This window comes from Notothenia rossii (genome assembly GCF_949606895.1).
Source record: "Notothenia rossii genome assembly, chromosome: 1".
NCBI lineage: Eukaryota > Metazoa > Chordata > Actinopteri > Perciformes > Nototheniidae > Notothenia > Notothenia rossii.
Window position 1 is genome coordinate 22,612,256 of NC_136912.1, and position 14,128 is coordinate 22,626,383.

Here is a 14,128-nt window from a genome sequence, read left to right on the forward strand (position 1 = left end):
GTCAGAGCCTGGGAGGAAACCTTGCCTCCATCCATAACTACGCTGAGTATAATCACCAAGCAGATGGCTTCTGAACCAGCGTGGGTTAGAGGAGCAGCTTGCCAACACGTAAGGTTTTGGTGGTGCCAACAGAATAGAAATATTAAAAGCTTTACATAACAAATCATCTTTATTTTGTCTTCCAGGGATTGACTTGGCTCTGGAGTGATGGTCTACCTATTATGGTGAATGGTGTCCGAATCAACCTAAAGGTGGTACAGAAGAGTGCCCTTTGCAGATCAATTATGGGGGTAAATCACACTTACTTTGAGAGCTTATTATAAATAATACGTACTGAAGGCAGTAGGATTGTTTTTGTAAATGTTGCAAGTTAATGGCTCAGTTGTAAATTGAATCTTAAAAAAAATAAAGGGTTAAAAATTGCACAATGATGTTTTTACATGAGAACAATGCTGGGATGACATACGTTGTAACCATAGACTATATATATGTATATATTGTAACACTCTGCGTCCCAATCTGTGTCAAGGCAGCCCACTGGCTCAGCCTTTACAAGGACCCTGAAGAGTCATGAAAATGCTGCTTTAAGCACTTTGATGCATTATCAATTATTATCATGATCCTATCCATCCCCACCCGCATCAATCACCGGACCTGGGGGGACAGAGCCTTTTCCGTTGCTGCTCCCTCCGTCTGGAACTCACTCCCCCAACACATCAGAGACTGCACTGACCTCACCACCTTCAAAAAAACTCACCTCTTCAATCTGGCTTTTAATGTGTGATTGTCTTTGTATTATTTGACTTTAAATAATTATTTGTTGTTCTTTTCACTATATCTGTAAAGCATCTTTGAGCACCTGTAAAAGCACTAACAAAATAAATCTATTATGGCAAAAATAAATAAAGGCTGAAACAAAACCGTTCAGCAAGTCTTTCTGAAGTTTACTAGTCAGTAAAAAAGTACACTTATTGATCAAACAAATGTGAGTTTTTACTGCTTTATAGGTGCACACATTTGACATACTAGGAAGTTATGGAATAATGTATTCTGATACAGGTCAATCCATATATTGACCACCTCCATGTACTCCCATGAATGCAGTATAACCATTGTAAGTCATGAGGTTGAACAAAAGCAATAGCATAATAATATTTAAAGCTCATTCAGCTGAATGGCTTTTCTCAAATGTATTCCCGCTCAACGACTGACCTGCAGCAAATCAAATGAAGGGGACAAAACAACTGAAGAGATTGGCTGGAAAAGTTGGTAGTTTTATTGGTCATAAGGACATAGTGAACAATTATTCAGTATCCTGCTGGACCACGGTGGTCTTCTCGCTCACATAGATTCCGTCCAGGAACTTCCTGATGTCCTTCTTTTTGACCGTGGTGGCCTGTTGGATCAAGGCCGCTGAAAATGTAACAAAGGAGAGTGTGAAGGGACGATTACATGAGGGTAGAGGAAAGCCTAATGTTACCACAACATGCCGAATGATTAAGGCCTGCAGGACATGAGCACTCCTACATAGGCTTTGTGTTTTAGAAAACAACTTCGATTAAACAACTGATTATAGATGCATGCAGTGGTTTGGGTTTAAGACAAACCATAAAGCTGTAGTAGAATAGACTCAGTGAAACCATGCTGGAGTTATGTGATCTTGTGTTGTCTCACAACAGAAACATTTGTTTTTCTTTTCACTAATTTGAAATCTTATGAACAAGCTACATCTTCAAATAGGATTAGTTGATAAACAGTATAGCCCGTTAGATTAAAAGGGAAAACATGGAGATGCTTTGAAACAGAAACATGTTGCATCACCCCGAGACAACAGAAAGGAACGTGCAAAGACAGAAACAGATGAGAACACAAGGGAGGCTTCGACGGTAAGTCTAACCTCAATGAGTGCAGATGTATATTTTACTGAGTGGCTTCCACTACTGTTCCCTTCTCAGACACGTAAACACCATCCAAGAACTTTCTGATATCCTTATTTTTGACTGTGGTAGCCTGTTGGATCAGAGCAGCTGGAACAAAAGGAGGTTGGGATAACACGTCACATGGGATCACAGTGATTACACAGGAGGTCAGAGGGAACACTGAGGAAGGGTACTAGAGATGAGGAATGAACAATGAGTCAGGAGGGACAGGTATAATGACACGTTTGGCTTTGCATTTCATATTTGTAATGAAATAATGACATGTTTGCATTTCAGCTTTCATTTGGTTGTGTGTTACCATGCACATCATAATTAACCAAATCCTTTATAAAGCTACAAGTCAAGCAGTCAATTCAATTACAAACCCAATGCACTGGGGTACGAAGCCAAATCACATACGTCGGTCCTACCGAAACACTAATGTATAGCAGTGGGCATGGGTGGGGGGGGGGGGGGCCAGGCTTAAGATCTCCAGTAATTGTCAGTGTAAATGTACTGTAATATCCTGTTAACTTCAATATGTCCCAATGGACTTCATTCCTGACATAAAATAGCTGAAGTCAGAGGGTCTGAGATGTATATCTGAGGCATTGTTTCGTTCAGAGCTCTAAAAAAATAATACAAGTTATTTCTGCTGAATTACTTTCAAACATATGCAACCTCCGCTTTAAACTGCAACAAGAACCATCAAGCGCTCTAACATGTCAGTCGTAAAAATATATGTGAACCATGAATGTTAAGAGGGAGTTCCACTTTTAAATGGTAGAATAAAATACTCACGCCATTTAATGAAAGAGTGCCAAACTCATGTTCGAGTGAATATAATAGTTTTGTAGCAAGGACAAGGAAAGGATCAGACAGATAAAACTAACAGCTAGTTTCTGGGGAGAGGCAGCAGCCAATCAGCCGCCCTCATGTCACCAACAGATTTCCGGTGTTATTTGTTTACATCTGAAAGTAGTCTAAACCAAGCTTGAAGGCAGCTTTGTTTAACTGAAAGTATATTAGGGATCCTGTTAGTCATTCAATAATGTGTAACACTTTAGTTAAAGAAGCTTGGTCTGCGACAGGGGGTCCAATAAATCAGGATTTGGGCTTGCAGACGGGTCAGGATATTTAACCTGCTAGATACCTCTCAGTGGCATCTTTAAAAAATGTAGTGATTGTTGACAAAAGGGAAAATGTTTCACACCGATGGAGTTTTGTTAAAGGCTAGGTAAAAGAAAAATGGCTTTAAAAACAACCTGTTCAGCTGTAGAGAAAGAGCGGTTACCTGAGTTTGACACCAGCTCAATGTCGTTTCCCTCCAGGATCAGCTCGTCCTTCTGGGCAGTGGACACTGCACAGTTCACACCTGAAGGAAAGAGATTCACTTTTCAGAATGGGATACAGCCTGCACCTCTGAGGAACATAAAAAAATACATGTAGCTCAATATTTGACAGAAAACACAATATTTCGATAACTTGCAGCAGACTCACCAGCCCTCATTCGGACGCGGCGGATGTATTTCTCTCCCAGGAAGTTCCTGATCTCCACCAGAGTTCCAGTCTCCTGGATGACGACGTTGATGGGGAAATGGGCGTACACCGAGCGCATTTTGTACCGGAAGCCCTGCAGCCAGACAGAACCAGAGATGCATTCAGCAAAAAACTAAATTGTTCAACCAACAATGGCCAGCCAGACGGCACAGACACAATTACTACAGTACATACTTATCCCATTGTGAAGTTGGATATGATCTTGATCTGTAAGGATGTGATTTCTGATACAACTCTGTATTGGGGATATTTCAGCTACTATACCAATTGTACTGTGATACTTATTATTAGTCGCTTTGGATAAAAGCGTCAGCTAAATGCAATGTAATATTATTCATTCTCAGAGAATTTGTGCTGTAAATTGTTCAACAGCTCCACTACACTAGTGAATCGTTAGTAATAATATTTACATTTAAAAAAATGGCATGCTTGTTTGAAAAATATTGCACATATGTTGTATTATTTTTGTTTCTGTTCCCTCTGTCAGTTTTGAAATGCAAACATACAGCAGCCTTAGCATGTTTTATTCAACAGAGTTTATAACTTAATTCTTGGTTAAAACATCATGCATTCACAGAACAAGGTACACATTAAAAGACAGATCAAGAGTTAATAAATAGATTTATCAGGTGAACTTCAATATAAATCAGAAAATAAACATTTTTAAAATCGGTCTGTACTCACCAAGGTGACTCCCTTGATCATGTTCTGGACGTGGCTGCAGATGGTGCGGACCGTGGCCAACTCCTTCCTGTTACCCCACCATTTATCCACACGAAGCTGAGGAGGACAGCATGAGTGACATTAGTCTCCTTGTCTTTAATCAAAAGCTTTTGGAAAGATTGGTGGAAAACCTCTGGAATTTTGCTTTTTTTTTTAACTTGTTACGAGCCATTTTGAGATACAATAGCAAAAAAAACTCATCAGAATTGCTGCACGTAGTATGCAGGTGTAAAAATATATATCTAAAAACTTCAGGAACTTTTTTTAAATAGTCAAAACAGCTGATCGGCCTCTCAAAGTGCAATGCTTTCCAACTTGTGATGGCATGTTTAGCTTTCATTTTTAATCTAGCAAGAGCCCTAACGTTCTGGATCATGTCCATGCAGAATTGACAGGATAACACTTCATAACTGAGGGAAACAGATTACAACCTTTTGCATCACTTTTAATTTCTTATCTATAGTCTTTAAATTGTCCTGGTAATCCATTCAATGATCACCCAGAGACATGTCATCGTGCCTACACATTTCCATTACAGCACAAACAGAGCCTTACCTTCTTCTGTTTCTTGCCCAGCAGACTGAGCTCCAGGTTGATGTGGTTAAACTCCCTGACGAGTTTGCCACGGGGCCCCTTGACAGTGACTGTCCGCCCCTTCAACCTCACCTCGACTGCAAAGAGAAAAAGCGTTTAGAAACCACACTCCACAAGTTAGGTTAAAACGCATGTACCTCAGGAATTATCCTGGTAGTGTGCACAAATCATCTTTCTTACCCTGGTCGGGGATGTCCACAGTCTGACTGCTGAGAATGGTCTTCATTCTGTAAAATCGAAAAGATAACATGTCAGTTTATGGTCTGAAACTTATTAGCATCATTTATTATGAGACATCTTCACTCTTCATAGCTACATTTCTATAATGACAGGGTGCAACATATCCAGTGCTGACCAGTCATGTTGTGCTTAACATTACAGGATTATGTTTGAGTCAACAATAAAACGTGATCATTGTAAAATACAGTATGAGCATCTCAGCACAGCCATACTGCTTTATAGCAACTAGCATTTGTGCTAATGTTAAGGGAAAGATACATTAGGCAGTGACACCAGTGTTACCCAAAACAGGACCAACTCTAAATCCTGATACTCAGAGTAATTAACAACTGAAACCACAAGAATACTGCACTCCAAAAACTTAATATAGTTAAACGAGCTGCGGCCCTGAGAAGGGACATGGCAGCCAGGCCTCAGACAAACAGCGGTGATGAAAAACAACTAATATATTTCTTAACACACCTAACGTTTAGGCAAAATACAGCTTATGTAGTGTAAAATAACTCTGCTTGCATTAGTTAGTTCACAGGTAAGCAAAAAAGATGTTTAATTGACACAGATGGAGTTAGATAAAACTCGGGGAATAATTTTCAGCTATCCTCACCTCGCCGGTAGCAAAGGAAAGGGGGAAGGAAGGACGTCACGACGCAAATGTAGAAAACGTGCGTGCCGTCATCAGGCATAAATAGACGATTGACGAACCAACACAATTCGTAAAATACTGTAGCTTTAAATTGAAAAAACACACAAACGACCACAGAAAAGTAGTTGTGTGTCTTTAAAATAGTTTTTATTATTATCAATCATTTTAATTACTCAACTTTCTTTACTTGTATACATTTGTTATGCCATCTCAATAATTCAATCCTTTTTAATATCTTTATTTCTTGCTTACAATATACGTGGTTTGTTACTAATTCTTATACAAATATAATAAATAACTCTTTAAGCGTATTTAATCAAGGTTGGAATAATCATGAACGCCCCAAGTCACACAAAAAATAGATATTTATTTCTCACCAATCTGCCTTATTCACTTGAACGCATCACCAGACCAAAGCAGCCGATTGTGGAGGTTTGTTTTCAATGACAGTCGCTTGTAGCTAAAGTCATGGCGCTGCTCAAACAAAGCTGTTGTGTCGCCGGACGTTTCTCCACAAATCATCTGTGGATGAGTCCGAGATGTATCACACATGTGAGTATTTTAACTGCTCGAATATTTTACAAACAATGACGGTATGATGGTTTTTCTGTTATTGGCTAATAATAGTATACTAAGCCTGCTGGTCAGAGGCCTTGAAGAAACGTGACGTATATAATTGTTTTTACTCAGCTGTAGTGACAGTTAGAAGGCTGTTCATAAAACTCCTCAAATAAAAGCTATGGTTTACTGACTTTATTGTTAACATGGTTTGTATATACTGCAATGTATAGCAATCAACAGTGACCAGGTTGTGTAAAGAAACTAATTACATGTACTCAAGTACTTTACCTAAGTATATTTTGAGAGACTTGTACTTTACTTGATTATCTCCATTTGTTGCTGCTTTGTATTGCTACCCCACTACAATTCAGGGGTAAATCATGCACTTTTACTCCATAACGTTTATGTAATACTTTAAGTTACTTTACAGATTTGGATTAATAATACGAAATATAATCAACACTTAAATAAGACTTTAGTTACACCTGGAGTAAATTCACAAGCTACCCTGCAGTATACAAAGTCATTCAAACTAGCTGCACCTTTACCAGCTTTAATGCATCAATAATTATAATCAAAACATATGACATATAAATATATATTCTGAAATGGGCCCATCTGCATTATGAGTATACTTCTTTAAGTATCTTTAGACGCTAATACTTTTGTACTTTTCCTTGAGTAACATTTTGAATGCTGGACTTTTCCTAGTATTCCTAGACATTGGTATTTCTGCTTTTACTTAAGTACAACATATGAGTATATCTTCCACCTCTAACTAACACTCTGTCCTTCCTCTGCAGGTTTACAGCAGCACTGTGACTTCTGCGGCAAAGTCCTCCCCAGACAGGGCCGAAAGAAAGAAGGAGCTTCTGGGTGAAGATGGGCCTGACCTACAGGACTTCATTTCAGGGGAATTATCTGAGAAAAGCAAGTGGGTCGAGTACAAAGGGAACCTGAAGAGAGACAAGGGAGCGAGGTGAGACATATTGCAGCAGTGAGAAAGTACACATTTTCAGTTTCTCCATGTGAGTGATGAATGTTATCAGAAGGGTTCAAAGACCAGATCAGACCAACACTTATCCAACAGACTTTAACTATGATAAGTCAACCTCAAGCCTGGGTGGTTCTGCTGTCATACCTTGAATGGTAATATTTAGTAATGGCATGCTACCCATGTAGATCCTCATACATCTGACATTTGCTGGTTGAAATTGAACTTCTGCTCATTTAAATCTAAATGTAGTGACATATATATTTTATCCACAGAGAAAAGACATCATTAAGTGATTTACTTTGCTAATGTTTTGTGACAGGCTGCGTCTTCCTCCGTGGCTGAAGACGGAGATTCCCATTGGAAAAAATTTCAACAAACTGAAGAACACTCTGAGAGACCTCAACCTGCACACAGTAAGTTGACAGGTGACGAGTTAAAGGAAGTATACGCAAAAGTGAGTGGAGAAATGTAATGAATGCTGACACTTCTAACTGGGGAGGGGGCATTTGCTTTTCCTGTATCATTGGATGGATGTTCACAACAAATGAATACCATGTTTTATTATTTTTTGATTGAACACATTTTATTCATACCTGTCAGAGCATACATTTCAGATATAGTTGCTGTCTCCCCCATGGTATGATATGTCAAATAGTCTTCATTTTAACAACCTTTTTGTTTAAAAAGGAAATAATCTCAAAACATTTTTAAATTGAATGAAAACGGAGAATGGTGGTTTGCTAATATTGAGTCTGGACTTGCAGATGTACAGTGGGGCAAAAAAGTATTTAGTCAGCCACCAATTGTGCAAGTTCTCCCACTTAAAAAGATGAGAGACCTGTAATTTTCATCCTAGGTACACCTCAACTATGAGAGACAAAATGAGAAAAAAAAATCCAGAAAATCACATTGTCTGATTTTTAAAGAATGTATTTGCAAAGTATGGTGAAAAATAAGTATTTGGTCAATAACAAACAAACAAGATTTCTGGCTCTCGCAGACCTGTAACTTCTTCTTTAGGAGCCTCCTCTGTCCTCCACTCTTTAACTGTATTAATGGCACCTGTTTGAACTCGTTATCAGTATAAAAGACACCTGTCCACAACCTCAAACAGTCACACTCCAAACTCCACTATGGCCAAGACCAAAGAGCTGTCAAAGGACAACAGAAACAAAATTGTAGACCTGCACCAGGCTGGGAAGACTGAATCTGCAAAGGTAAGCAGCTTGGTGTGCAGAAATCAACTGTGGGAGCAATTATTAGAAAATGGAAGACATACAAGACCACTGATAATCTCTCTCGATCTCGGGCTCCACGCAAGATCTCACCCCGTGGGGTCAAAATGATCACAAGAACGGTGAGCAAAAATCCCAGAACCACACGGGGGGGCCTAGTCAATGACCTGCAGAGAGCTGGGACCAAAGTAACAAAGGCTACCATCAGTAACACACTACGCCACCAGGGACTCAAATCCTGCAGTGCCAGAAGTGTCCCCCTGCTTAAGCCAGTACATGTCCAGGCCCGTCTGAAGTTTGCTTGAGAGCATTTAGATGATCCAGAAGAGGATTGGGAGAATGTCATATGGTCAGATGAAACCAAAATAGAACTTTTTGGTAAAAACTCAAGTAGACGTGTTTGGAGGAGAAAGAATGCTGAGTTGCATCCAAAGAACACCATACCTACTGTGAAACCTGGGGGTGGAAACATCATGCTTTGGGGCTGTTTTTCTGCAAAGGGACCAGGACGACTGATCCGTGTAAAGGAAAGAATGAATGGGGCCATGTATCGTGAGATTTTGAGTGACAACCTCCTTCCATCAGCAAGGGCATTGAAGATGAAACATGGCTGGGTCTTTCAGCATGACAATGATCCCAAACACACCGCCCGGGCAACGAAGGAGTGGCTTCGTAAGAAGCATTTCAAGGTCCTGGAGTGGCCTAGCCAGTCTCCAGATCTCAACCCCATAGAAAATCTTTGGAGGGAGTTGAAAGTCCGTGTTGCCCAGCGACAGCCCCAAAACATCACTGCTCTAGAGGAGAACTGCATGGAGGAATGGGCCAAAATACCAGCAAAAGTGTGTGAAAACCGTTTGACCTCTGTCATTGCCAACAAAGGGTATATAACAAAGTATTGAGATGAACTTTTGTTATTGACCAAATACTTATTTTCCACCATAATTTGCAAATAAATTCTTTAAAAATCAGACAATGTTATTTTCTGGATTTTTCTTTTTTCATCCTAGGTATACCTAGGATGAAAATTACAGGCCTCTCATCTTTTTAAGTGGGAGAACTTGCACAATTGGTGGCTGACTAAATACTTTTTTGCCCCACTGTATTAACTAGAAGCTAAATGAGGTTTGTCACTCAGACTTCTTGGTAACATACGCAAAATAAGTGTTTCCTACAACTATATCCTTCAAATATATGGCCTCAATTGATAAGAGAGTTTTACTTTGGTCATCACATTTTTCAAATGCACCCTAAAATGGCTTTTATATGAGGTGCTATCTATATATAGTTTTTGACACTGGAGACAAGCCAACATTAATCCTATGTTAGTTCTTGTGCACCTAACAACTGTGTGTGTGTGTTTTCTCAGGTGTGTGAGGAGGCCAGGTGTCCTAACATTGGGGAGTGCTGGGGAGGAGGAGAGTACAACACAGCCACAGCCACCATCATGGTAAGTGTCCGGGCTCACTGTGGCATCTTCTGCATCTACTTTTTCCTGACGGTATTAGAAGAAACGAGCTGCGGCCTTGATGACTGTGTGAATGATTTTTCAAAAATGTATGTAACTTAGGTTTTCTCTCTCTCTCTCTTTATATGTAGCTGATGGGAGACACGTGTACCCGGGGGTGCAGGTTCTGCTCTGTGAAGACGGCCCGGCGGCCTCCACCTCTGGACCCCAACGAGCCCTACAACACAGCCAAGGCCATCGCTGCCTGGGGACTGGACTACGTGGTCCTCACCTCCGTCGATAGAGATGGTAATGGCATCCTAACTTAATGCATTTCATTAATTATTTTCCAGGTGTTGCTTAACACTATTGCTGCTTATGAAACTTTAATTGTTCAGGGAAACAACCTGGAAGATAGGCTGATGTACAATTATTATTTATTCTGGAATTTACATTGGAATGTAATCCGGATGAATCAGTTAAACTGCTGTTTTTATAAGATTCATGTACAGGCTGGGTTTATTAGCAGTATCCTTACTAAATTACTTTCTATTGCACTCATGTCAACAACACACACTGAGTAACAGACCATATAAGCTTTACTATTAATCAATTACAATTAAACATTTGTGTTTTCCAACATGTCAGCTGACTTATAAATCCACAAAATATGTTTTCAAAACATTTGTTATTTTTTCAGATTTCTCAGAATACGGCATTTCTTTGATTAGATTTAAAAAAAGGTTTACAAAAATATAAATGTCCACACAGTTTTGTCAGCAGTGATGTTCTATTAAGTCACATTTCCCTTTCATTTCCAGACATTTCTGATGGAGGGGCGGAGCACTTTGCTAAGACCGTCTCCAACCTGAAGGAGAGGTATGATCTCTCATCCTTTTTGGAATCAGATTCAACATTTTAGTTTATAAAAAATCTGTGCAAAGTGAATAAATAAGCACTTTTGTCATCCTCATCTCAGGGACTCCCGCATCCTGGTGGAATGTCTGACCCCTGATTTTCGCGGTGACCTGGCAGCAGTGGAGAAGATCGCCCTGTCAGGGTTAGATGTGTATGCCCACAATGTGGAGACCGTGCGAGAGCTGCAAAGGTACTGACTGGGCCTCAGCATGTTGCCTCTGTCATATTTACCAGTCCTTTACATATTGGCAGAAGTCAGAAGATGAGCCTCTGATCTCAGTTTTAACATTAAGAGAAGCCTGATTGCTGTGAATCCATCGGCTCTCTGATTGTAGTGCTCAGCCATCAAGCAAAGCAAAAACTGGGTTTTTGAGTAATGAAAATATGTTACAGATGTGTCATTATAAATTGCTTAATGAGTATTCTTGTCCTAAAATGGAAACTATGAACTATAAACTATGTTTACAATGATGTGTGTGACACTGACAATGTGGCCCTAATATTGCATTGCATTTTATTTTTTATTTTACAATACTGGAATTGTAAAAGCTGCATTATTCATATTTCATAATTTAAAAATATTTTAATGAAGTAATAGTATTTATGTTTCTTGTCAATGCACACACTGACCAGTAGGGGGCACATCTGAGCTAGAACTAGAACTGCAGATGTGCAAAAGAGAAAAGACCCAATGGATTCGATGTTTATTGAAATTGTTAATTTACCTTTCTGATTATATATTTCAAACAAGATGTCCATTTGTCCATCTGTTTGCAGGTTCGTGCGTGACCCCAGAGCGAACATCGACCAGTCTCTGAGTGTCCTGAGGCACGCTAAGAAGGTGAAACCCTCTGTGCTCACCAAGACATCCATCATGCTGGGACTGGGCGAGACTGACCAGCAGATACACAACACCATGACAGGTGTGTACATGATTTACTTATTTACTAAATGTTGATGTTAGAAGAGCCTGGAACTTAAGATTGTCATTGTCAAAAACTACACACTCAAAGTTCTTCCTATGAAAGTAGACTGAACTATTTCCTGACTCACTGTTCTGGTGACGTTGCAGAGCTGCGAGAGGCAGAAGTGGACTGTCTCACACTGGGCCAGTACATGCAGCCCACTAAACGCCACCTTAAGGTAAAAACATCAGACTTTATGGAGTATTTCAGATTTGGTAATGATTGCACATTGTGATAACGTGTGTTTGGGTTTAGGTGGACGAATATGTGACTCCAGAGAAGTTTGCCCACTGGGAGAAGGTTGGGAATGAGATGGGCTTTGTTTACACTGCCAGCGGGCCACTGGTGCGATCCTCCTACAAAGCAGGTATGAAACACACTCCACCCTGTCTAAAAAGTACCTCAATCCAGTGGCACAGGACGACATAATTACATTATAAAATAATGATAACCCCATACTGGTTTAAATAATAGTTTAATTGAAGTTATTTCCATGCAAAAATGGTAGTAAAGGCTGCTTCCAGATCTCCAAATGTGGACATTTCCTGCTTTTCCCTGTTTTATATAGTAATAAACTGAATAACTAAAGTTTTAAAAACATTACCTTGGGACTCTCTGCTTTTTAAAGACCAACGGATAATTTTAGAATTGATAATAAAAATAATATATTTGGAAAAAATCAAGTTGAATACAAATGACTTCATGCTATGTCTTTCAGTAAGATAATGCGGTAGTATGAAATAAAAGTTAATGAAGATTTGCCTTTTTGTCATTTGGGGGAATCAAGATGATTGGAAAGGATCCTGGCTTTGATGCTTTTCAACTGTGAAACTCAAATAGATCATCTAGCCAGTGCTTTATTGCAACAGGAAACATTTATTACATTACATTTAGCTGACGCTTTTATCCAAAGCGACTTACAATAAGTGCATTCGACCAGGAAGATACAAACTTGAAAAAACAGAATCATATAAGTACATCAGGTTTTATAGAGCCAAACATTTTAAGTGCTACTCAACTGGCTTTAGATAAGCCAGTCCTTTATTAGTATATAAGTGCTTTGTTAATAATTCAATCGCTCGAAGTGGAGTCTAAAGAGATGAGTTTTCAGTCTCCCTCGGAAGATGTGTAAGCTCTCTGCTGTCCTGATGTCAATGGGGAGCTCATTCCACCATTTTGGAGCCAGGATAGCAAACCCACGTGTTTTTGCTGATGGGAACTTGGGTCCCCCTCGCAGTGTGGGTGCAGCGAGCTCTTTGGCTGATGCAGAGCGGAGTGCACGTGCTGGGGTGTACAGTTTAACCATGTCCTGGATGCAACTATCATTAACCGTCATGGTAAACACAACATGCGTCCAGGTGATTGTGTTTGTTCATGAAGCTCGTATGGGTCACACAGAATATATATAATTTGTCATCTTTGTCTTTTATCTTTCCAGGCGAGTTCTTTCTGAAGAATCTACTGAAAAAGAGAAACACAGATATCGCCATCGGAGAATGAAAACCACCAAACCAGCTGCTGCTAGAGGCTTGACCCCTTAGTCCCTACCTATACCTATATACTTATAACAACAAAATTAGCGTATCTCCTGCTATACCATCATGAAAAACTAGTCTTAACAGCAAGTTGTGCAAGAGAATACAGCTGGTGTAGAAGTACTGAAGTGTAGAAGGACCGTTCTGTTCTTTTTTGAGCTTTTGTTCTCTCCTGTTCACCCGTAACAACTCAAGAGGTTTTAGGGAGGGATCAAAGGGAAAGGGCAGCAGTTATCGGGCTGCAGATCTCCAGATAACCTGGGCGCAGCCGCTGCCAGGAGAAAATACGACCTGGTGTTAACAAGAGCTGTAATTTGCCATCTCTGCACCTCAGGGGCAGCTAAATCACATCCCCCCCCCCTGCCCTCAGGGGCCTGGGCTTCAGGAGCAGAGCCACTCATCTCTCACCAAGCTCTGTTAATGAGCCCTTTGATGTCCGATGCTTCTGGACACATTTAATGAAGCGGTTCTTTTGGTCGGAGGGTTTTTGCAGCGACTTAATATCTGCTTGCTGAAGATATGTACAGTAACACTGTTTTTAAAATTCTATGACATTAAAAAAAAAAGTATTTGTTTGGCCCAAATTGACCTTTTGCCAAGTACGGAAGTAAAGATACATACTTTTTCTACAATCTGTATCTGATGAAAAGACAATTTGGGTTCAAACTATACTTTTTTTAAATGTGAAAAATGTAACTTCACACGGAGAAAAAAAGTCTGTATATTTTGCAGATAAATTCTTTGGACAAAATAAACCTTTAAAATGTACATACAACTATCAGTTCACATTGTCT

The 14,128-nt window shown here is 39.7% G+C and overlaps 2 protein-coding genes across 2 annotated transcripts; one reads left to right on the forward strand and one right to left on the reverse strand.

Annotated features, from left to right (window-relative positions):
• Positions 1 to 1,249: 1,249 nt before the first annotated feature.
• Positions 1,250 to 5,136, reverse strand: rpl9 (ribosomal protein L9). Its single transcript, XM_079683025.1, has 7 exons — positions 4,977 to 5,136; positions 4,758 to 4,873; positions 4,164 to 4,259; positions 3,420 to 3,552; positions 3,214 to 3,294; positions 1,898 to 2,027; positions 1,250 to 1,413 (listed from the first exon to the last, which is right to left on the reverse strand). The coding sequence occupies exons 1-6, from the start codon at positions 5,044 to 5,046 to the stop codon at positions 1,921 to 1,923; spliced, it is 603 nt and encodes a 200-aa protein (XP_079539151.1). The 5' UTR covers positions 5,047 to 5,136; the 3' UTR covers positions 1,250 to 1,413; positions 1,898 to 1,920.
• A 953-nt stretch (positions 5,137 to 6,089) lies between these two features.
• On the forward strand, positions 6,090 to 14,115 carry lias (lipoic acid synthetase). The gene is made up of 11 exons (XM_079672730.1): positions 6,090 to 6,231; positions 7,044 to 7,219; positions 7,557 to 7,650; positions 9,839 to 9,919; positions 10,069 to 10,225; positions 10,738 to 10,795; positions 10,896 to 11,024; positions 11,612 to 11,757; positions 11,907 to 11,977; positions 12,055 to 12,166; positions 13,238 to 14,115. Exons 1-11 carry the CDS (start codon positions 6,148 to 6,150, stop codon positions 13,297 to 13,299), a joined length of 1,170 nt encoding a protein of 389 aa, XP_079528856.1. The 5' UTR covers positions 6,090 to 6,147; the 3' UTR covers positions 13,300 to 14,115.
• The last annotated feature ends 13 nt before the right edge of the window (positions 14,116 to 14,128 follow it).